Here is a 23,948-nt window from a genome sequence, read left to right as displayed (position 1 = left end):
CATAATTCTGCCCAGCCCTTCTCTTCACAATATCCTTTTCATTATCGCAGGCCTTTTGTTCCTTCATCTTTCTTTTGTCTCCCCCTAAGTTTTCGAATAAGCTATTTACAACCTGAATAATTAGCAATCAGCGTGGATCTGTGGTCTCTGGCCCCGTGTAAAAAAAACACTGTGAAGTGCCTTAACATGACATATTTAAGTACATAAAAGTTTCTATACCCTCAGGGCTTTCCTTTCTTGAAAAAGTTTTAAATGAATCTAATGAATAAGTTTTCTACTTTTCAGATACTTAGGAATCTAGCTAGATTTGAATTTAAAATAAAACCACATTTAAACTTCAAACAACAGAATGCTTTGGGTATTCATTTTCTCTCATCTGTGCAAAAATGTCTATACATCAGTTTACGGTAAAGACCCCCTCCCCTCCCATGCAGAACAATTAATTCTCTCTCTAGTACAAGTCAAAAATAGGTTTTCATACTTTTAAGGAAGAAAAAGGAAAAAGGAGCAATGTGACAAAAATTAATTGAAATGAAGTTGAAAAGTCAGGAAGCGTGACACACTATAGAGACTCTTTTACAGACCATACATTTATGTGGCCTAAAGCCACAGGTCATCCTCCTTAGTTGTCTGTGAGATGCACCAAAGTCACTGATAAGCACCTTTGAGGGTAAGGGTCTTTCTTAACTGAGAGCAGCCGTCTGGAATGCATGGCATCTTAACCCAAGATAACTGACCTGAGGATGCTTGAGATTTATTTCTTTAACAATTATATTTACTAAACACCTACTATGTGTCGGTCAGTGAGCTAAGTATCACTGTGGGGAGCAGACTGAAATGGATTGGCTCAGCTACCCCAGGACTCTGAGAACAAGAGCAAGTTTACAGTCCAACTTGGAAAGGTTGCAAGTTCCAAAAAGTCTCTCCATTTCTGAGCACTTTTCCTTTCTCTTTCCCCTGCAGTTTTCCTAAAATATCACCAAGCATAGTGCTCCAGACATACTTCTTTTTCTCTCTTACGTTACAGGAAGATCTGCAAGGCTTTGTTCATAGGAGTGTGGACTTAAGTTCAAGACTCATCTCAGCCAACCGTGAAACCTCACGCTAGTTGCTTCATCTAAGGCACTAATCACTCATCTGTACAGGGGGAATGACAATGGGATTGACAGAGGTCGAGGAGTGAGATAGGGAATGTCTGTTCTGACATCACTGTTCTCAATAAAAATTAACGATTATTATTAAAAGGTTAAAAAATGTACTGAAAAGTCAAGACCACTTTGTACCTTAATTAAAAGATATCACTACTGCCCAAAATACTTAAAAAATAAAAACAAAAAGAAAGCTCTGTATATTTTCTAGTTCTAAATGGTTTCTTGCTCATCAATCTGGCAAGCTTTTCCTGAAATGTGTTGACAACTAATGTCTAATCTCTGCACTTCCTGAACGGTGCCTGCTCTTTTTTGTTTCTCTTTCTTTCTCTCTTTACGTTTTACCACTGATGTGCAAGGTATTCTTTTCTGTGTGCCATCAAGGATAGGAAGACAGGGGAGTGATTTTCAATCCAGAAGAAAAACAGCATTGACAGGATAACAGAGTGTTTGGAAATATCAGAATCACCAAGTCTTCATCCAGAGGACTTCATTTTCTTTTAAAAATGGGGAGCCTCTGCCAGTTTCTACCAAGGAAATCAACACTTGCTATAAACTGAGAAAAGTCAAAAGATCCAAGTTCTAATGCCTCAGATACCCACTAACTGGATGTGTTTCTGTAACAAATAACTGTCTGGGTTTTGTTTGTTTGTTTATGCTTCCCAGCATCCCCCCTTCTCCCCATCACAGAAGCCTCGCAAGAGGTAGAGTCTACCTGTCCCCCGCACACGGACCTCTAACCCCACTCCGCCAATCAGATGCTCCCCACACAGACTTCAATCTAGAACTAGTGACCCAGAGAACCAGACGCGGAGAATTCAAAGGTGGAGGCCAAAGAGCAGCAGCACCATCCCGTACTAGGGGTATGGGGACAGAGATGTCAACAGCGATGGCAGACCGAGACACGAGGGGCGGTAATCAGCATTGACGTCTTTGGTGCACCGGTTCTGGGAAAGGATTGTGCCTGCAGCTTTGGATGCTGCCATTATTTATATCTTCAGCAGCTTTCCCAGCATCACTGCCTGTTGTTCAGGTCCTCTCAAAAAGGTTTTTTCTCCTTAAGTCAGCCCAATTTATTTTTCTTTTGCCTGTGACTAAAAACCTGGGCCAGTCCCAAGCCCTGTGCTTCAGTTTCCTTGCTGCTGGAGCCACAGAGTGGAACTTCATGATCTCTCTGGTTCCTTCCAGCTCTACCAATTTCATAAGCTGCCATCTCAAAATGTCAAATAAGCCAACTGAGAGTCGAATTCTCTAATGAAGGAAAAGAAAGCCTTCAATGGGAAACAATCGACCTCTCACAAAAGGACTGGCAAAAGTGAGCGATTCCTTTCACTTACCTAGGACCATCTCCCAGGCCCCGTCTCCTCATTTGTGTGTGAGTACATGCACGCAACTTTTTACAAACCCACTGGAATGGCTCCACCTGCCCCAGGAGTGATTCCGAGTGTGAGCTACATAATAAATAACATGGAACCGTGTCCTAAGGACCAGCTGGGGAATTCTAACTGGAAGCAACCTTTTGAGAAGCTTTATCTGTTGCAAGTGAGTCCTGTATCTTATCAGATTTCTGTCTCTAATCACGGGAAGATTCTACACCTTATCAAGTTGTTATCAAATCGGTCTGACCAGAGCCCAATGTCCTGATTGAAAAGAATGTGTACTATCACATGAACAAGAAAAGCAGGCTCTCAGCCCAGGGAGAGCACTGCGCCTGGGGACTCAGAACACCTGAGTCCAGGACACAGCAAGTCACGGACTGACTTGATGCTGGACATATCACTTTACCCATCAGAGCCTGTTTCTTCACCTGCAAAGCAGAGTTAACACCAACTTCTTTGCCACTGAAATGATCAGGTTAGAGCGTACAGGGAAGCATTTGTAAACTGGGAAGCACTGTGAGACTGAAGCTATTACTGTCAACAAAGATTTCCTTCTACTAAGTTTACCTTCCCTCTCTCCTTTTGTCTGAGATAGTCTTTTACTTGCTATGCAAATCATAAGCGTTCCTCAGTTTTCAGAATAATACTTCTGAGCAACCCAGATTCAATGTTTATTTAGAAACTTAATTTGGGGCTTGAACTCCAAAACAGGAAGAACAGTAAGAATTTAACTCTCTTTGTAACTACAAAAACAAAACTTTCAGATTCAATTTACAAATATATCTTTAACAGATATTGTTTCAAACTATAGTAAAAAATATCCAATTGCTTTTGCTTGAACTTGCTAGGTACTAAATAAGCAAAATCCTGATCTTAATTTGGTCATTTAAATAGGTTTGCCTTGCTGGAAATTTTTTTTTTTAACAGCAATCATGAGCCATGGATGGCTCATGTGAGCCACATGGATGTTTTGTTTTTCCCAGGAATCAATAAATTAAGGGCAGGGACTTAGTTCTACCCACCGCAACCATCACCACCACCGATTTACCTCCAGGAAGGACAACAGTGTCAGGCATGTAGGAAGGTGCTAAAACATTTGTTGTCTAAAGTAATCATTTATAATTCAATCGTCTGTGCATTCAGCCAGTGCCCATCAATTTAGCAGAGCCTTATCACCCTGAGAGAAGTGAAAAAATAGATATTGTGAATCCTTACAGCCAAGATCACATGATGAGGCAGAAGACCAAGGTGCAAATACTGTGAGAACCAGCTTAACAGGGCTCTTCCTTTAATGTCACTACCTACCTGCGAACAGCTAGTAGAATATCTGACATCTCCAAGATAAAAAAAAACATGAACAGAAGGTTTATACACAATGTAGTTATCAATGAAATTATGTCAATATTGCAACCACACACATCAAATACTATGCCAGATGCTCTAGCCATATTTTTAAAGCCAACAGATTTGTTCTTCTGGAAAGATGAACACAACCAAGAAAAAAAAGACTAGACATCGTAAGAAAAAAAGATCTTCTACTTTGAGAAAGTAGCTTGAGTTGTAACTTAGTGATGACTCAGTATGACTGTTCATACTGTTGAAAAGACTAGAAAATAGATAACTGCAGTCTATTATCTAATTTGAAAATGTTCATTTCTAAGTAAAAGAAAACAACCCATTTCCTGACACACGCATAAAAAAGTTTTGTTTCATTGCTCTAACCTTCAATGATACTTCAACTTCTGGCTGACCAATCTGCAACTCATAAAATTTGAATATGGACAGTGTATCAGATGACATTGAAAATTCTCTTTAATTTAGTTGGGTATAATAATGGCATGGTAGCTTTAAATTATTAAAAAATAAAGAATAATGCTTATCAGTTAAATGTGCTTTAAAATGTTCTAGGTGTGGGGATGGCACACTTTTTCTGTAAAGGCCATTCGATCTCTATTGACCTACTCAACTCTGCTGTTGGCAATACCTAAATGAATGAGCATGGCTGTGTTCCAATAAAACTCTCTTTTACGGACACTGAAATTTAAATTTTATGTAATTTCGTGCCACAAAATTTAACCATTTAAAAATATAAAAGCCATTCTCGCATACAAAATAAGAGGCAGGTAGGGATTTGACCTCTGCCCTAGGAGAAAAAAAAAAAAAGAGAGAGGGGAGGGAAAGAGAGGGAGGGAGGAAATAGATAAAATAAGAGTACCTGTGAGTTGATAATTGTTACAGCTGGAGATGGTACACATCAGTTCAAAATCCTACTTTCCTTTATGTATGTTTGCAAGCTTTGATAATAAAAACTTAAAGTTTTATAAATCAATGAAGGGAATCCTTTCACAATGTATATGTATATCAAATCATCACATTATATACTTTTAAATATCTTACAATTTTATTTTTCAATTATACCTAAATAAAGCTGGGGGTGGGGAATTAAAGCTTTAAAATGGGAAAGAGGAAGCAAAGAAGCAGGGAGGAAGGATGGAGGGAAGGAAAGGAAGATTATTTTTGCTGCCACCATCACCATTACGCTTATGGGGCTCCCAATGACAAATGTATAGTTAATCTGGTTCATGTGAAGTTTCCTTTACCCTGCCACGTGTTGTCAAACTTTCCACACCAATAAAACATGGTTGTTTAGAACTCCCTCTCTGGGGGAAAATAAACTGACAATAGAGCTAATCAATGCCCCTGTACTTGAGAAAGACACTTCCAATATTCTACACAGTTTGATTGAAATCTGCACTCAATAAATATTTAAGAGTTTAAACAAGAAAAGATTCAATAAATAGGCTATGGACTCATTTCTGATAAACTCTTACATAAATTAAAATTAAATAGTACCATTAAAACAAATTTTTCACCAAAAAGGTTTCAATGAATGTCAAAAAATGTTCCTTTTGCCTCTGAAATTCTGGAGCATGGTAACATGCAGCAAGACTCAAACGTAAAACACTAACTAAAAACAAACGAACAAAAACTAACCACACCCTCACATTGCTAATACTTCTTATAATATAAAAAAATAAACTTAGATGCTACACAATGCCCCACCAAATTGAAAATACATTTATTAGTTTTACTTTCAACTATTAAATACAAGGCTGGGACATACCATAACTATTAGTAATGTTTTCACTTTTGTTTGAAAATGAAAAGTAAAAACAATACCATGCTCCAGCAAGCAGAGTTTCTTTCCCGTATTCCCAGCAATTCTCAAAGTCTTCCTGGAAACGCTAGTCAGTGGTTACTGTCAAAGAAAGATCATACTAGTTTCTATCTGAGACGGTCAAGGTACACTCACCCAGCTAAAATTAGTGACAACCTTCAACTTGCAGGCTCAGCCCTGAGCAGTCCCTGAGTTAATCCTGATGGCACGTGACAATATACGAGGAGTCCCAGACCTCCAGAATTAGAATCTGCCCACACACTGTTACCTGCCTACCGGGAATCCCTAGACAAGGGAATCCCTGGTGTTTATCAGGCTGCAGTCTCTCCTGCCATATACACCAAGCATTAGAGTCCCTGCCCAATATTGGACTTGCACTCTATGTTCCTACTTGGACTAGAACTCTGCTCTCATCTCAGCTTGCTTGACTAGAGCTCTGACATTCTGCCTAGCTCTTCCTTCAAGTACTGGCCCCTTTCTCTCTCCATTTCAAGGAGATGCCTAGTATCCTCCATAGATTCCCCCTTCTCCCAAAGAATCCCCAAAATGCTGCCATGCACTTGACTCCACGGAGCATCACTTCACTGAGAAAACTGCTTCCCTGCTCAGACCCACCATCAGTCTCCCGCACACTGATAGGACTGGGATGAGGAGTCCTGGGGTTGCCAAGTCAGCTGAGACAGGTGGTTAGGACTGCTAGCCACTCCCCTTGGAAGACTGCTCATAGCCAGGCTAGACCTTGAGCCTGCCTGTTCCTGGTTCACCTCTCTGCTTCTACCAACCTGCCTTGGGAGAGCCCTGCCCTCAAAAGTTATTGAAGGGTGTCCATATTTTAAGGGTAAAAAACAGTTTAGCAGATCTAGCCACGGTTTAGTGCTGCCACATATAGCTATCTATAAGAGTAGGTTCTGCAAACGTCTTACTGCCTATAGAAAATACGAAAAAGAGTCACTCATCTACCCTTTATCCATACCATAGTTCAGGATACAAATTCAGGGTCAATTTTACTTTATGAGCTTCAAGTTCACCTGGTCACAAATAAAAAATTTAAATGTCAAAAATACTGAATTCTAATTAAAAACCTAAGCCTAAGAATCAAAGACCCAAACAGACTATTCACCTTAAGAGGCCAGATTATAATATACTACTCCATTAAAATACAACTTAAAATGCAGCATATTAGTCTTCAACTTAACATATGTCTCAAAACTTCTCAGGAGCACTGCACAAAGACGCTTTTGTAAAACAACCTCACAGCACTTTGATGTGACCGTATGTTCATTAAAAGGAAGTATTACTACTTACATACATAAGGTACATAATGAATTCAGTATGTGTCTAGAGTTGGCTAATGCTATTAAAGCACACGCCAAAAGCACAGACTATAAATCAAAATGCGATTTGTCAAAGTAAGATCTTAATATGATACAGGTTAGAAATAAATAAGTAAACCACTGACGTTCTGATATGGAATTAGTGAGGAGAACTAAGCCCAAACTGAGACCAGGTGGCAGGTGACATCCCTTTGTTCTATCTATAGCTTTGGCTATTCCTCTCTCTCTTCCACCTGGATAAGTACAAAATTAGCATGCACCAGGCATTCTTCACTCCCCCAAGGGTTTATATCTCTAACACTGCTTTAAAGACTGATATTCTTTCCAAAATGTTGACATAAGCCAGTTGGGCAGTTACGGATTTTTTAAAGCCCACATTACCGAAGTTATAAAAAATCTAGATTTCTCTTAAAACAGAATTTGTAAACCACTTGACATTAGCTTATTAACTCACTTCCAAATCGAGGACAATTTAACAAAAGACCAGAAAGGCTGACATATCGTAAATAAAAAGTCCAAGCCACAAAGACAACTATCAAAAATATAAGAAAATCTAGTCAGTGAATGTTGGAGTTGTCAAGGAACTGTGAGCAAAGAGACGGATACTGCTCCATGTATTATACCTTCTTTGTCCTACCTCTTCACCTCTCTTTCAGCCTGGGTTCCTTCAAATCAGCATAAAATCTCATCCAAGACTCTCCCATTAACCACCCAAATATGGTCCCTAGATTCTGAGTTCCCTGCAGCAAATGCTGTTTTCATTCACTGATGCCCACTGCCTACAGAATTCAAACTTAACTCCTTAGCATAGAATACCTGATCCTCCAGGATCCTGGCCCTGTTTGCCACTCCACACCTCTACATCACACTACATAGAGTGTGATGCTCACACGCTATACAACTGCTTCCTGTACTCCGTGTGCCTTCATGCCTTTGGCCACAATGTTCTTCCACATCCTCCCTCACTGACCTCACCTGCTATACTACTTCATCTTAAAATTTGGTAAAGTATTGCTTCCTTACGGAAGCTTTTCTAGGTCTCCACAACCACCTTAGGTATATGCCTCTTGTAGAATTTCTCACCTGTACGGCAAACCATTGATTTCAGTGTCTGTATTCTCCAAAGAGCTTTTGGAGGAAAAGAAACATTTTGCATTATTCTGTGTATCTCCAGGACCTATCAAGTTGCCTGGATTTTACATGGTGCTAATATATGGTTACTGAATAGATACATAAATAAATAAAATTGCTAGTCGTAGAAAACAAACAAACAAACTAAGAATACTATCCTAACTAGAACGATATGAATCTACACATTATTTCAACTTGCTATGCAAATCCCAAGGCTAGTACATTAAGGCCAATCTTGATGAAGAAAGTCAGAATTAATGAAAAGAAAACCTTAGAAAGGGCTGGTACTCAGTTTTACAGTCTACACAGACGTGACAATCATACAGCTTAAGCCTAGACCTAGAGTAGGCACACTTCAATTCAGAGGTAACACATGTCAACATTCAGTCAGCTTTTTCCCAAGAATCAGAAATCAGGAAGTTCAGCAGGGTTTACGTGGAAATTTGTTTGTTTGTTTGTTTTGTTTTTCCCATCTGAGTCCTGGATGGACTCAAAGGCTATGAGGTGAAATGTAGGCTGGTCAAGAAGCCCTGCAGTTTTGGGAGGAGCAGCTTCAGCAGCAGAAACATGAGGCTGAAATTCAACTACTGCTTATAAGCCATTTTCCAACATTTCTTCAGAAGCTCTCACAGCTCATGCATTAATGGGGGAAAATAAGGCTTTTCATGGTTTCCCTTTCATAGATTGATCAAATGTACATACAGAGACCACCTGAGTGGATCCAAGGGCTCCTCAGTGCTACAATGGTACAGAATTTTCTGGAGGACCCCTGTTTTATTCTGGACACAAGGATCCTGGACATAAGGAAACCTGAAAGTAATGAGAGTGGTCACAGTCCACTGGACAAGGGAGAGAAGCACTCAGTGCTTCAGTGGCTGCTGCTTCCTCCAGCCCTTGGAAACGTCCCTCCCTGTGGAGCTGGAGGATGGATTTGAAGGTCTGGGGTAACTTAACCTCCCCAAGGCCACCTTCAGCCCTCACATGCTGACAGAGATCTTCTCACCCAGACTGACTACCCTACACGAAGTGCCATAGGTCTCTCTGAGTGCGAGTTAGGAAAACATTTATGGCACCTTGTTTTAATATGTGCCTCTGCCCCAGCCGAGACAAAGCACGATTTCTATATGAAAGTAGTAGAGGTGGTAGTGCCTCTACTACTCTATGGGTAGTAGAGGTGGAGATTAGAGCATGTTTTTTCTCCCCAGCTCTCTACTACTCAATAGCCTTCTACATTCCTGTCACTTTGTTGGTTCTGCTCTGAATTCCTGAGACTTCGTTTCACCTCATTTCTGGGTGGCACTGCTCTCTGCTTTGTAGCTGCTGTTGCAGCCAGAAGAACAATTTCAATAAGAACTGACAGGATCAGGCCCCTGTGGTGTCTCTAAAATTTCAAGTTCAGTTTCTGTGAAAAAATGCTTACAATGCCATAATTCAAACAGAATTAAGAGGAGTAAATAGTCTGAAATTTGTAGCTCAAAATGCGCACATAGTGAGGGAAGACCACCTACTCAAAATCGGATGGCCCGGGAACATTGGGGGAGGGTGGCATCACGGAGAGCCACCCAGCATGCAGACGGCCCTCAGGAACAATCACATGCGCTCAAAGGCTTGAAGATACTTGAATAACAAAAAGGGGACCTAAGTTTACCCACCCCTCCTGCCATGAAATATAAGGAAGCTGCAATGGAAAGACACAAATAAAAATGACTGCTTTTATGTATGAAAAAAAGGGGGGGGAGAAGATAAGTTTCAGACAAAAGTCTAAATCGAAATGTATTGGGTAAGTTAATGATGTTCACATTTGTCAGGGTTGGAGAGGAGAAAGGGCCAAAGTTACGTTAAGCAGCAAATGTAGCAAATTAAAATAAACTTCAGAGAATGAGGTATTTAACTGCATCTAGGTATTTATATATTTTAAATATTACTCTAAATTGTATGTTTGTTTCATTATATTTGTGTTAATAATGTTTACGCTTGGCTCCTTTTAAATAAGATCTTTTGCTACCTAAAAAAATAGACATTATTGAGTGGCAAAATGTTCTTCTCTCTTTATTCATACTGAAGGATCGTGAAGACATGAGTTTTACCCAAAAGAGACGAGAAAAAGGAATATACAAATAGAAGATAGAGGGAAATGATAAAAACATATTAATCTTGCTTTCCACCAAACATGTTTCTTATAACCCCCATGTAATGTTATTTATTTTTTAAAATGTTTTTTGAAGAGGCAACTATTGAAAAGGATAATTTGGGTTTATATTATTCTCTTAAGGGGACAAGAGTAGTGAATTTGTCTGATTTGTAAATCTTGAGGGTATTCAGATTACTTTTTAAATAATAATGTATTTACACCCCTTCTTTTGCCAAAACAGATTTGAGTTAACTACTGAGGTACAACGTTTTGCACACAAAAAATTATCAAGAGAGAGAGAAAACCCTCTGGAGCCTCTTCTCGGCTGACTTTCAGTCACAATTTGTCCTCTGTAAGGAAAAGGAAAACTGCATGAAATCCTAAGCCCACTCATTACTGTATTTCTCAGGTTAAAAATGAGAAGAATTTAAAATACCTGGGAAATAGGAAGTTTCTGGTTTACTGAGAGGCTTCGGAGTTACCTATCCCAAGTCAATTCAGGGTTGTGTATTAATCATCTTTGACATAAAGACATAAAGTACAAGTTATTTGACTTGTTCTTAACCTGACAGCTGCTCATCTAATCCTTGTGCTCTTTTATCATTTTCTAATCAAAGACTTATTCTTCTGAATAGACAGTAAATTACACACTGGTAATACTTTTACAGTGAATGCAAGACTGCCTCTTTGGTTTGGGAGAGTAGAGAAGCAGTAGTTATACAAGTTGTGTGGGAAGTCAGTTGTGTGTTTTTGTGTGTGTATTTAATGTGCAAAGCTGAGTTTGTTTTAAAGTAAGTGGTTGTGTGGTTCATATCTTCTGTGGGTGGATATAACGATCTAAGGAGTGTTTTAATAATGTAAAGTGTGATATGAATAAGTATTAATAGTAATAATGAAACCAGTTTGAAATTCACATTCTAAAATAGTGGTTTATTTGGCACCAGAGAATATAATCTACCAAGGTTTCATTTATAAGAACTATGTACCAACGCCTTTTGTCAGTTTTTCTATATTACATTACCAGGGCTTGGTTGTAGAATTTCTAGTTGAAACTAACATAGGGGGGTTTTAATTGAAGAGATTTTTTATTACTGCTATTTCTTGTGAGGGTAGATACCAGCCTGGCCTTCTGTTACACTAAGAAAGCCGCTGTGTGTCATGTGCAGAGCAATTAAAAATGGATTTGACTCTTGTTTTTCTCTCTCTCTCTTTCTTTTTCTAAACGTTTATCTGTGCAAAGACTCTTGAACCCCTTGAAAGAATTCTAGAAAACATGCTAGAGTGGGTAGATCAGTGGGTACGTGGAGACTGCACCGATAGATCCGTGAGGCGTTACATTGTCATACAATAAAGTAGCAAGAAAAACAGCTCCTGAAGACCAATCACTATACCTTCTTAATTTCATATTTATTTCCCCATATTCTAATGGCAATTATTTCCTTCTCCCTTTCTTTCCAAAAATGATCTAAGAGACTATATTTCTGAAGGAGAACTTCTTTGAGACAACTGTACTGGATAGTTACTTTAAGCTTTGATATGCAGTTCATTTAAAAATTTCTTGGGAGTCTGTTTTCCCAATGTCTCTAAAACAAAAGTAGAAAATCCCTCAAACTTTTAAGTCTTAACTGTAAACTGCGATTAATGTTTCATTTCTAAAATTTTTAAATTCACCATTAATATAAAGAATATAAAAATAAAATGTTACTAAGAAGTGTATAATTTCATGTATTGGTATAAAACAGATCCATCTATTTATTTATTTATTTATTTATTTTTGCGGTACGTGAGCCTCTCACTGTTGTGGCCTCTCCCGTTGCGGAGCACAGGCTCCGGACGCACAGGCTCAGCGGCCATGGCTCACGGGACCAGCCGCTCCACGGCATGTGGGATCTTCCCGGACCGGGGCACGAACCCGTGTCCCCTGCATCGGCAGGCGGACTCTCAACCACTGAGCCACCAGGGAAGCCCAGATCCATCTATTTAAAAGACTATAGGGCTTCCCTGGTGGCGCAGTGGTTGAGAGTCCGCCTGCTGATGCAGGGGACACGGGTTCGTGCCCCGGTCTGGGAGGATCCCACATGCCGTGGAGCGGCTGGGCCCGTGAGCCGTGGCCGCTGAGCCTGTGCGTCTGGAGCCTGTGCTCCGCAACGGGAGAGGCCACAGCAGTGAGAGGCCCGCGTACCGCAAAAAAAAAAAAAAAAAAAAAAAAAAAAAAAAAAAAAAAAAAAAAGACTATAATTAACATGAATATTTAGTCTGAAGATTGGCTTTCGACACAAGCAGATGATATGTACTAGGTTTTTAGCAAGTTTAAACAAATCAGAGAATAATGACAATAATAGCATTTGAGACTCACAGCCTAATTTTAATCTCCCTATACAGGTAAAACTAGTAGATATGCCATTGCTTTGTGGTGTCCAAAGAAAGAAAATAAAATTTCATTTTCACTTATAAAAAGAAAAATAACTTAAAAATATGGTTTATTGATGGCTAAGGCTGTGACAATACATATATTTTGATCTAAGCAGCTAATATGACTATAAAATTTAACTCTATGAAATTTGGTTCCTGGATCTCTTTTTAAATTCAACTTTTCAAAACTTTGTGGCTCCTTATGTTACTAAGGAATGAAATACCCATTATATTAGGTGAAAAGAGCAAGGTATTACTATTACCTAAGAAATGGAAGGGGGAGCAAATAAAAGTGTACATAAAATATACACATATGCATACGCATGCACACACAATGAAAGGATATGCCAAAATTCTATTTTTTAAAATGTTATCTTAAGGAAAAAGAGGACATGTGGTGGAGTGAACAGGGAGAGAAGCTAGCCTTATTTGAATAGTCTTTGTTTTCATTTTGACTTTGAAGCCCTGTATTTTACACAAATTTTTTTTAAAAAGCACAGCTTTAAAAAGGTAAACATCTAAAGCAAAATTTAAATGATTTTATATACTGAGTTGATGGCATAACCACACTGATAGACACTATGAAAAGTAGCTTTAAAAGACAGTAATTTATCTATATATTCCCATTGGCATATACTCTAAGAACAATAATAACAACAACAAAAAACAAAAATCTTAAACTGGTTTCAGTAATAATATTTTTGGAGGTATGATTGATGAGATTAAATAAAAGCCATGTACTCATGAATTTAAAGTATAATTATGTCTAAGAATTAATCATATTTTTCTTCTTTAAGCAAAAAACTTTTCTTAACTCTTTCTACAGAAAAACCTAGAAATGACCAATCAGTAGCAATGAACATCCATAGCAAATAGATTATGGTCTCATTACCGTTCCCCACAGGAAGGAGTCAAAGCTTATTGGAGAAATGGCTGCTTCCAGGTCTAGTTCAGGAAAGTTACAAGATTAACCTAGAATATCTTGTCATAGCAGATAGCACAGAAGTCATCATAGACCATTAACAGCTTATCAAAAATGCTCAGGAGGGCTTCCCTGGTGGCGCAGTGTTTGAGAGTCTGCCTGCCGATGCAGGGAACACGGGTTCGTGCCCCGGTCCGGGAAGATCCCACATGCCGCGGAGCGGCTGGGCCCGTGAGCCATGGCCACTGAGCCTGCGCGTCCGGAGCTTGTGCTCCGCAACGGGAGGGGCCACAACAGTGAGAGGCCCCCGTACCGCAAAAAAAAAAAAAAAAAAAAAAAAAAAAAGGCTCAGGAACCAACTTGAGAAGGTGCCCATGGGCCAGAAAAGAGTAGTTTGAACATCAGTAACTCTAATAGACTGACACATATCAAATATATTTAAAATCATGAGTTTAACTGATAGTCAAACAAATCTCAACACATTTGGAGGATAACTCATTATTATTGAAAACTAGCATATAAATGGAAAGAATCCAGCATTTATCCAGATTTTATACAAAAATGTACCTCAAGGTAGGCAAAGAGTCGATACAGGGAAATTATAACTATTCCAACTAATAAATGAAGTTGGAATGACAGAGTTAGAAAAGTACCATTTTCTAATGACATACTGAAATTGATCTAGGCAATAATTATGACTGATTAAAAATAAAGAGGCAAGAAGACTTGTGATAGAAATTCACACCACCACCTATAAAATATTTTTGACAAAACAATTTGATCCAGCCTCCTTGTAACTTATCACTAAAGATGTCCCACCTCCTCCCCTTCCAATAAACGATGCTTCCTATTTTTCTTGCTTTTGTAATGTCCTGTCTCTTAAATCTGGGATGCCCCTGTGATCCACTTTAATTAACAGAATGTGGTAGAAATGACATTGTGTGACTTTCAAGGCTAGGTCAGAAGAAGCCTTGCATTTGAGACTTGGTCTCTTGGTACTCATTGGGGTAAGCCAGGCACCACATAAGAAGTCTATGTATAAGTCCAACCCAGCTGTGTGGAAAAGCCACAGTGAGAGAGAGATGCAAGACCAGCCCCCAGCTATTCCAGCCTTCTCAGCCCAGGAGCCAGACATGTAGGTAAGAAAGCTTTCAGAAGACTCCAGCTTCAGCCACCAACTCACTGCAACCACAGGAGAGATCCCAGGTGAGAAACACCCAGCTAACCCCATCCATCCTCAAAACTCTGAGAGAGTCCACTGATGTTTTAAGCCACTAAGTTTGGGTGTTGTTTCTTTTGCAGCAACAGATTAACGGGACAAGCCTAACATGTACAGGAAATACAGGGGAACTGTCAAACAAAACCATGAGGAAACAAGGGAAGGGATGGGAAACCTATTAGAAAAAGAATGAATTGGTATATATAAACCTTAACCAGGATTTTGTTTGTTTTATGGGTTTATTTTTTAATCAGGAGCAAATTAAGGTAATGACACTATAGTTGACATGTGATCATGACCAGGTATTTGACCTTAAGGAATTATTGTTAAACATTTTAAGTGTGGTTGTATTTTAAACAAAGTTCTTAACCTTAAAGATACAGACCAAAATATTCATGGATGAAATATTTGTTATCTGGAGGCTGGAGGGTAGCAAATAGGAATATAGATGAAATTAAGCCATGAGTTTATGTGTTGAAACTGGAAGTTCATTTTATTATTCTCATTACTTCTGCATATGTCTTGGTAAAAATGCATATACTTTGTTGAACTATCAATATTTGGCTATTTTTTGTTAAAGCATATAATGGACTTAAAACCTAATGTTAGCTGAAAGAAGCCATGATGTTATAATCTTTATTTGGTAAAGTTTTTTTTTTTTAGCCAAGGAAAAAAATTACTTTCACATCCCCACATGTCCAAAATATTGATCTAGATATTTAACTTTGCTTCCCCTTCTCCTGGGAAATAGGGATCATGATATCTCATTTCAGTGTATATGCTGAGTTTGATCAACTAAGACAATTTATGGGGAAAAAATGTTCTGAAAACCATACTCTGCTACACAAATGCAAAACATTATCCGTAGTAAGAATCACGTGTTTGGCCCAATATTTGGAATATATGCAGTGAACTCTCTCAAAACCTGAAAGCTAAGAACTCTGTCCTTAATGCATTTGGCCCTAATACCAGGCACAGTGCTTAGAAAATGGAAATTCCATAAAGATTTTTTGGATGAAGGCATAAACTGGAGGAAAGAGGGCATGGAAATTTTGGATGCACTTGCTTTTGCCTTTGATCCTGCATCTTTTTAAAAAGGGTCAACTGAGCAACAAGAGTGTGAGAGGTAAGTATCTTACTGTGAATGCACCAGAACTATTTGTTCAAACACCATATACACTACATACCCTTCTACTGGTGAATTTTAGCACTGTTTTTAAGCTTTTATATGCAGGGTACAATGTGAATTACTATCTCATACGCTACACCTGATCAAATCTACTTTTGTGTGCTTTTGATTTTCTTAAAAAAAAAAACTAAATATAAGAGAATAAAAGCCTGGTATTTAACACATGCTGGTCAAGTGAGCAATAAACAACTGCAAACTTTCCTAGAGGCTATTTTGCCCTGTCTCATCATCAGGAAGCTAAAGCATATGTTGGATGTTAGCCTGGATGGACACAAATGTGTCCTATTTATTCAAGGTTTCCTTTGAAGCCACAATTTATAAGTTTTGTTTCTTAGGGGTACATGTCAAACTTCATTTAGCATTCGTTGGTATCCAGATACACTGAATAGCAAAAAGGCAGCATTCGGGGGTAAAATATATGCCTGCTATATGAGCAATAATGTCAGTTTCATTTATGTAACTCACAGAAAACAAGAGGAGAAATACAATGGAAAAACTGACAGTAGGAAATCAAGATAAAAATTATTCACTTAATTTATAAGTGTAAAACTGCATATGGACAGGGAAAATACTAAAACAAATAGGTTTTAAATCATGTCTAAGAAGTGGATAATTTTAGAGGAAGTTCTTTTAAAATGTGCTCTTTAACCCTTAAATTTCAAATATTATATACTTATGTGAAGCATGTTTGTATGCACAATATTTTCCTTTCTCCTGAGAATGTTTTGCAAATTTTCTGGAAGAATCTGCAAATTTTAAATATACAAGGGACATCTGTGGAACCGATGCTTCGCTTTAGAACATTTTTGTGAAAAGTTGAAGTCTGATGGTCGATACAATATGCATAAAATTGACCCAGATAAAACAATTAAAATTTAAATAATTTTATACTTATAAAGTTATTTTACATTTATTATTCATTTGAAGCTCAAAACACTTCATGAGCAAAACATTATAAGCCTAAATTCATAGATGTGTAATGTGGCTCAAAACTCAATAAAATTTGCAATCCTAAGTCATCTACCTCCATATTATTGACTGCTACCACTACACTACGGTACTCTGGAAAGCAGTTTCCAAGTATGACTGGGATGCTTACAACTGTGAGACAAGTTATCATGCCACTTTCAACATATCTTTCCTAAGACTGAACTCAGGATGAGTTCAGCTTAGCTTAGTTCATTCACTTTCAATGCTCTATTTTACTCCATTATGAGAATATACTATAGGTTACTTATTCGTCTCTTGATAGATATTTGAATTATTTCCCTTTTTGAAGTTATTCCCAGTGCTGCTATAAACTTTTTGTACATATCTCCTGGTTGCCACACATAAGAGTTCTCTGGGACATAGACTTAAAATGATGATAAATTACTAACCCAGTGGTTCAAAAAAGAAAAATCAAGTTGAGTATTACAAAAGTAGAGTAAATGTCAGCATATAACTCCAATATGGTTATTTATTTATAAATTACTTACCTGTACTATTGTACTTATAGACCTTTAAACCATATGTAAAAACAGAATTTGCTAGAAACAGGTCTAAGGAAAAGTTCTCATATGTTCTTCCTACCCCCAGTGGATGGTCTTGTGCAACCCGGGAGGCTGTTCACACAACCACTTTAGAATCACCATAACAACCTCACAAGAACTGCATTAAGAAGCACAGAGACAAACTTGCATAATGGTACTGCTGTTTTGTTTGTAAATCCACACTATTCAGTTATGTATTCAATCGATTTCTGTTCTGAAGAAATTAATGTGTCTGTCCAAATTTAAAGTAGATAACGCCCAATTATAGTTCAACAATTGTGTTTGCAAATAATGTAAATGAGGATTAAAGGCACCATCTTTAGATTTGACTTATGTTCCAAGAACTCAATGGAAAAACAAAAATGAAAACATAAGACTAAAAAAAAAAAAAATCACCTTTGTGTTATTGGGTAATTGATTTTTTTTTTAAGCTTTCAAAGTAGATAAAATCAACACCTTAAAAGACTTGTCTCTAGGGCTTCCCTGGTGGCGCAGTGGTTGAGAGTCCGCCTGCCGATGCAGGGGACACGGGTTCGTGCCCCGGTCTGGGAAGATCCCACATGCCGCGGAGTGGCTGGGCCCGTGAGCCATGGCTGCTGAGCCTGCGCGTCCGGAGCCTGTGCTCCGCAACGGGAGAGGTCACAGCAGTGAGAGGCCCGCGTACCGCAAAAAAAAAAAAAAAAAAAAAAAAAAAAAAAAAAAAAAAGACTTGTCTCTAACCCAGGCTTTCCTTTATTGACATATATGATTGTGGGCGCATGCCTAGAGGAACAATAGTTTGTTCCTAACAAAAGAGTCTGGATTCCACAATATGCCTTTTGCCAGAGGCCTCATTCCCCAAAGCTCACAGCTAACTGCATCTCCTGCTGTACCTGTAACAATTTAATTGTATAAGTCAGCCTAGTCAAGCATCTCCAGCTCATGACTGGGAGACATGAAATTCATTGTCATTATTGTCCCTGTCATTTTGGATCATTATATCCTGCTGCAGAATTTTCCTCACTTCAGTGCATTTTTACCTCCAGGAGCCAGGGATTATAGCTGAGGTTGGGGGTGGCGAGGGCAGGACCATGAGCTGCATTTACCTCAGGGGAGCCCGAGATTAAATTGGCTTTGCTCTCTCACGAGCTGAATTCATCTATTTGTATGCTGTGAGTTTTAGGTTGGAATAAACATGAATATTCTAGTGAAACCTGGGCTTTAATTCCCCCTTTGAAACATGGCTGTAACCAACTTCTATTTACACTAGGAAAGCCAATGTAATTTCTCGTAGGTTGCTATTTTCATATGTGCATAAGGAATACTTAAGGGCATCATCGGGTTCGAAATAACAGACATCTCTCTCTGTCACCGCCTGGACTCTCAGAAGGAAGAATTTAAAGCTGTAATTTTGTCCTCCAGTTTCATCTTACAGAAGCTTAATGGGGTTATCTAATGGTTTTAAATATTTAATGATTTTTAATTATATCTCATTTTCTGTGCACTGGATTGGATGACTGAGGTCCAACTAGAATGGTACCAAAGATCTTCTCTGGGAGCAGGGAGATTGAAGTAAAGTTGACGGAGGAAGACCAAGTAAGTTTCTGAGGAAACTGGCTCGCCCTCCACAGCTGGCTCACATAACCTCACAGCCTGCCAACTCACCCGAGCCTGTCGTGCCTTAAATACTTTTTGCTGACGTGGGAGAGTTGCACCAGTCACAACACTCTCTACGTGGAGACCCCCTGATCAGTGGTAATGGCCACGGACAGGGTCCAGCTGGTGGATCTTTGGTAGGATATGGAGAGGAGCAGAGAGGAAACACTAGGACATGTCTCAGGCAGAAAACCAGTGAGGCGACTATATTGCTTTCTCTAACAGAATATAAAAAGAAAAAATAACCTAGTGTGTCACTTCCTATCCCAACTTTCACTTCAAATGGATCTTACTGAGAAATTTGACATTTACTTTGTCTATACTGAAAAAGATGGTAGTTATTCCTCCACATATGTGAGTTTGTTTCTCAGAGTTTAACAAAATATGGCAATGGATCATACCTATGCCAAGCACAGAAGTGCTATTATAATTACTACATTTAAAAGTATGTGGTTAAAAACATAAACTTCTAGTTATAAGATAAATAAGTCCTGGGGATGTAATGTACAACATAGTGACTATAGCTAATAATACTGTATGGTATATTTGAAAGTTGCTAAGAAATCTTAAAACCCTCATCATATGAAAAAGAAGTTTGTAATGATGTATGGTGATAGATGTTAGCTAGACTTCTGGTGGTGATCATCTGGCAATATACAAATATTGAATCATTATGTTGTATACCCGAAACCAACAAAATGTTATATGTAAATTATCCCCCAATAAAAAAAAAGATAAAAAGAAAAAAAAATGTATGTGGAATTTATCTTATTCCCTTTGTGGACTTTGGTGGAGGAAAAGACTTTGCCTTAATCCTATGCAATGATCATCACTATTTTTTTTTAGCATAAACTGTTTACATGAATAATTAAGAAAAAATTTTTGACCTTTGTACATTTTGTACTTCAGAGGGAATATCTTACAGACCTAACATCTCAGTTTTGAAAGAATCTTAAAGATGGACTCAGTCACTGGTCCCTCCATGTTAATGGTGATGTTTAGTAGTCTGTCTGACTATATTTTCACACCATTATTTTTTCATTTTTCACTGGTACTGAAGTAACTGTGTGATGGATAACTAATCAGAGCTGTTAATTGGCAAAATTTCTTGTAGATTTTAAAAGTTCATTTAGTTACTTCTGCCACTTTTTCATTATGATCAAGATCCTCCCAAGGTGGGAATTATAAAAATTATTATTTCTGTTCACTTTTAAATGGTTAAATTTATGTTATGTAAATTTCACCTCAATAAATTATTTTTTTAAGTTAAAAAAAGTTATTTCGTGTAGCCCAAATGCATTTTGAAATCATTTGGGAGACTGTTACTACATTCTCATAATGATTATTTAAGAAGAAGAGTATTTGTTGCTGTTGCTGTTGTTAAGAAATGTTTATCTTATAAATTACAACGTTTAGACTTCAATTGCAATGGTATATGCTTAGGAAGTATTTTTTCCTCTCTGAAATACTTTGGTAGCAGGATAATAATGTTATTTTTCTGGTTGAAGGGTTAGTCATCCCTTCCTTTCTGTGAGCACATATTTATTACATTTAATTCCTTTATTATATGCTCCTTTCTACCTTATTTCTATATTGGTATTTAATTTGTTCATCACATCATTAGTTTTAACAAGAGTTGCCCTATCTGTGAATACAGCTGTGAAACCATAGAACTACACTGTTTCACATTGTTGTTTTGTCTTGCCTCAGGCATGACATAGTTGGACCTGCATCATTTCAGAACAAGATTAAAAAAGAAATTATTTCCAGTGACTAGAATTATTTTTACTTTTTCAAGACTTGGGTTTCACAATCAATTTTCGAATATCAATTTGAAATTATTTTAAATAATAATTTTTAACTTTTCAATAATCCTTGCTAAACTCATAATTTTGCAACCTGTAACAAACTATAAAAGCCAATTCTAGATAAAAGAAATTCTTCTTCCTCTTGATTCTAATAGGATAGTGTTTCTCCTGCAGTATATGACATAGATTTCCCTTGGTTTCTCCATGTAGAATTGTTAAGAATCTATAATTCATAAGAATATCAAACCAACATAACACAGATGGCACAAATTCAGATATGACATCCACTAATATTCCTCTCAAGGAGGTTCAGATATGCACAAGCTAAAAAAACAAAAATAACAAATAAAAGTAGTTTGCGTTCAATATATCACATGGTAGATAAAATGGCCAAGTTCTTGAGAGAGTTTGCAAGGGAGGGATTCAAACTAAGAGGCAAAGGGCACAAACACTTTCATATCAGGATGGGCAGGGGGCCATTTGCAGAATGCCTTTTTATTCCTCCTGAATCAAAAACCTCTTTAATATAATCACCCAACAAACTACAGTGGATTAACATTAAGGGTCTGAAGCAGAGAAAGAATATTCACAGTTAAGATTGTCCCTTAACATGTAGGCTCAATCAGGGGCACCAAAAAAGTAGTTAAGTGCCCCCCACCCCATGGCGTTCAGATGCTGGAAGGCACTGTAAACTGTGAATTTTCTAGCTTTTAATGTTTGTCTAAGACCCTTGACATTTTTCTAATATTGTTGCTCCTAACACATCTTCTTGGGTTTATCCCCGTTGCCCCATCTGCACGTACACATTTTGCTTTCATATACGAAAGCCTGAAAGACAGCTAAATTGATTCAGAAACCTAACACTGAGAAGAAGAAAAAAAGGTAGGGGTAGTCTTAAGGATATCCCATGTTATGAAGTATAAATATCAAAGTCTCCTGGAAAAACAAAAATATTTCTTCATGTTAAGAGTTTAGATATCTAACACTAAATACAAAAGATCACATAGTAGGGGTAAAAAAACCTCACTGACCCTATAGGGTCTTTGTGCCACAAAATTCTAAGACTTTTTGACCATGTATAATTATCTGTGTCCAGCTATTTCTTTATAAATAGACATCCTTGGACTACTTTCAAATTCCATTCACCCTTTAAAACTATAGCAAAACTTCACAAATGGCTTTTCCTGTGTTGTTTTGTATTGTACTGTGGTCCATCTGGAGATATATTAAGTGGTTAGTTCCTTCAAATAAAAGTGTACAAAATTGTATTGTCCACACACACACACACACAAACACAAAGAATCAACATTGAACATGTGGCAAATGGGTACTAGATAATGTCACTGTTAGAAAACATCTAACTACAATAAAATAAGCATTAAAAACTGAGGGACTGGTTTAACAGATGCAATGTTCATCTCCCTTCTCACATAAATTCTATGTTCAAGAATTGTGCCCTGTGCAAAATACAAACATGTCAATTTCAGCCCAGGGGGCATTTTTCTCTAGGTTTATAACCCCTTGAAAATAGAGGTTTCATCTAGAAAACCTAACAGATCCTCAGCTGCTTTCAACATTATAATATATTCATAAGGCAAGTGTTCACTGGCAAACATAACAAATTAAATGGCATGAAGGTGGTGTCCAAATACACAATGATGGAAAATGGACCAAACCAACCATGAGACACAAAGTCGAAATCAAAGAAGAAAAGGAATATGCAAACTCAAGCAATATTAAAAGCAAAACACTATGTGGAGTGTGTGCATGTATGTTTGTGTGTTGTGTAAGATTAACATTAATTAGGATGCAAAACTGTCTCGTTAAGAATATGCTGTAAGGGTCATGAGTGGGAGAAAAGTATCTTGTAAAAATAAAAAAATCACATACCATCATAGTAGACAATTGCTCCTACCAGTTTATCCTTCTGGAGCATTGGGAAATGCTCAAGGGCTCTTGATTTGCTGAGGATATAACTGCTTTTCAGGCAATTACTTCCAGCAACCAGATCATACAGCTTAATTCCTACCCAGTAGTAAGGTAACTGCCACCACCTACAGCATAAATAGGGGAAAAGGTTTCTTTAGAAACAGAGTATAACATTATAGAATGTCGCTTTAAGATACACGACACTTTTTATTAAGAAAAGCAAAGTATACCTAGAAATGACTGCAAAAGAAACAAGAGAAGTGCCTGCCTGTTCTGACACCAGCCCAGCTGAATTATAAAAGTAAATGAATCATCTCTAAGGCAGTGGTTCTGGACCTGACTGCATATTAGATTTTCTGGGGAGCATCAAAAATAAATATAGATGCCTGGGCCTCGTGTTTCTAGGGATCAATTTAACTAGACTAGGGCAAAGATCAGAGTGACTCTAATGTACACCCAGGGTAGAGAATCATTGGCTTAAGATGTCCTAAGAAATCTATGACAAAATATAAACAAAAATTATAAAATCTGCTTCCAGGCCCCACAAGACTCATGCAGCTAGCAGAGTTACATAATTCTGTATTTCCTACCACCTGTATTCCATCTTAAGTCAACTTGATGGATAGCTCTAACCACATTCAGAAAATTGGGTTTAATAATGTTTGATTATTTGACACCTCCAAACCAAATTTCAGTTTTGGTTAACTAGGAAATTTAAAATGACACAAAATGGCTTAGGGTTTGGAGTTGATATATGTCAGTTCAGATTTTGCAGCAGGATTCTTTCTGGCTCTGCATTTTAGTCTGCAAATGACCCTCTTATGTTCCCCAGTGCAAATGTAGTTGCTCCTGTATATACTCTCAGAAACTGGAGTCAAAAACTACTAATTATAAGTGCAGGACACAGCCTCCTTTGCCTTCAAGAGCTAGCCCTTAGAGGTGGGTCAGCAGAGAGTAATATAGGAAAAGTCACACTTTTTAAAATGCAACAAAGGAAAAAT

General features: G+C 37.8%; 1 protein-coding gene across 1 annotated transcript in view; it reads right to left on the bottom strand.

The window, feature by feature from the left end:
• The window catches only part of GPD2 (glycerol-3-phosphate dehydrogenase 2), a gene marked incomplete at both ends in the record, with an annotated part of 93,749 nt that overhangs the window by 38,861 nt on the left and 30,940 nt on the right, over positions 1 to 23,948 (bottom strand). Inside the window, one exon of the mRNA XM_079710357.1 lies at positions 22,909 to 23,072. Coding sequence (XP_079566483.1) covers positions 22,909 to 23,072 — 164 coding nt within the window. The remainder of the gene's footprint in view (positions 1 to 22,908; positions 23,073 to 23,948) is intronic.

The sequence above is a fragment of the Hyperoodon ampullatus genome (genome assembly GCF_949752795.1).
Source record: "Hyperoodon ampullatus genome assembly, chromosome: 8".
Taxonomy (NCBI): domain Eukaryota; kingdom Metazoa; phylum Chordata; class Mammalia; order Artiodactyla; family Ziphiidae; genus Hyperoodon; species Hyperoodon ampullatus.
The sequence above is the reverse complement of the archived record's forward strand: the minus strand, read 5'-3'. Positions and strand labels throughout refer to the sequence as shown.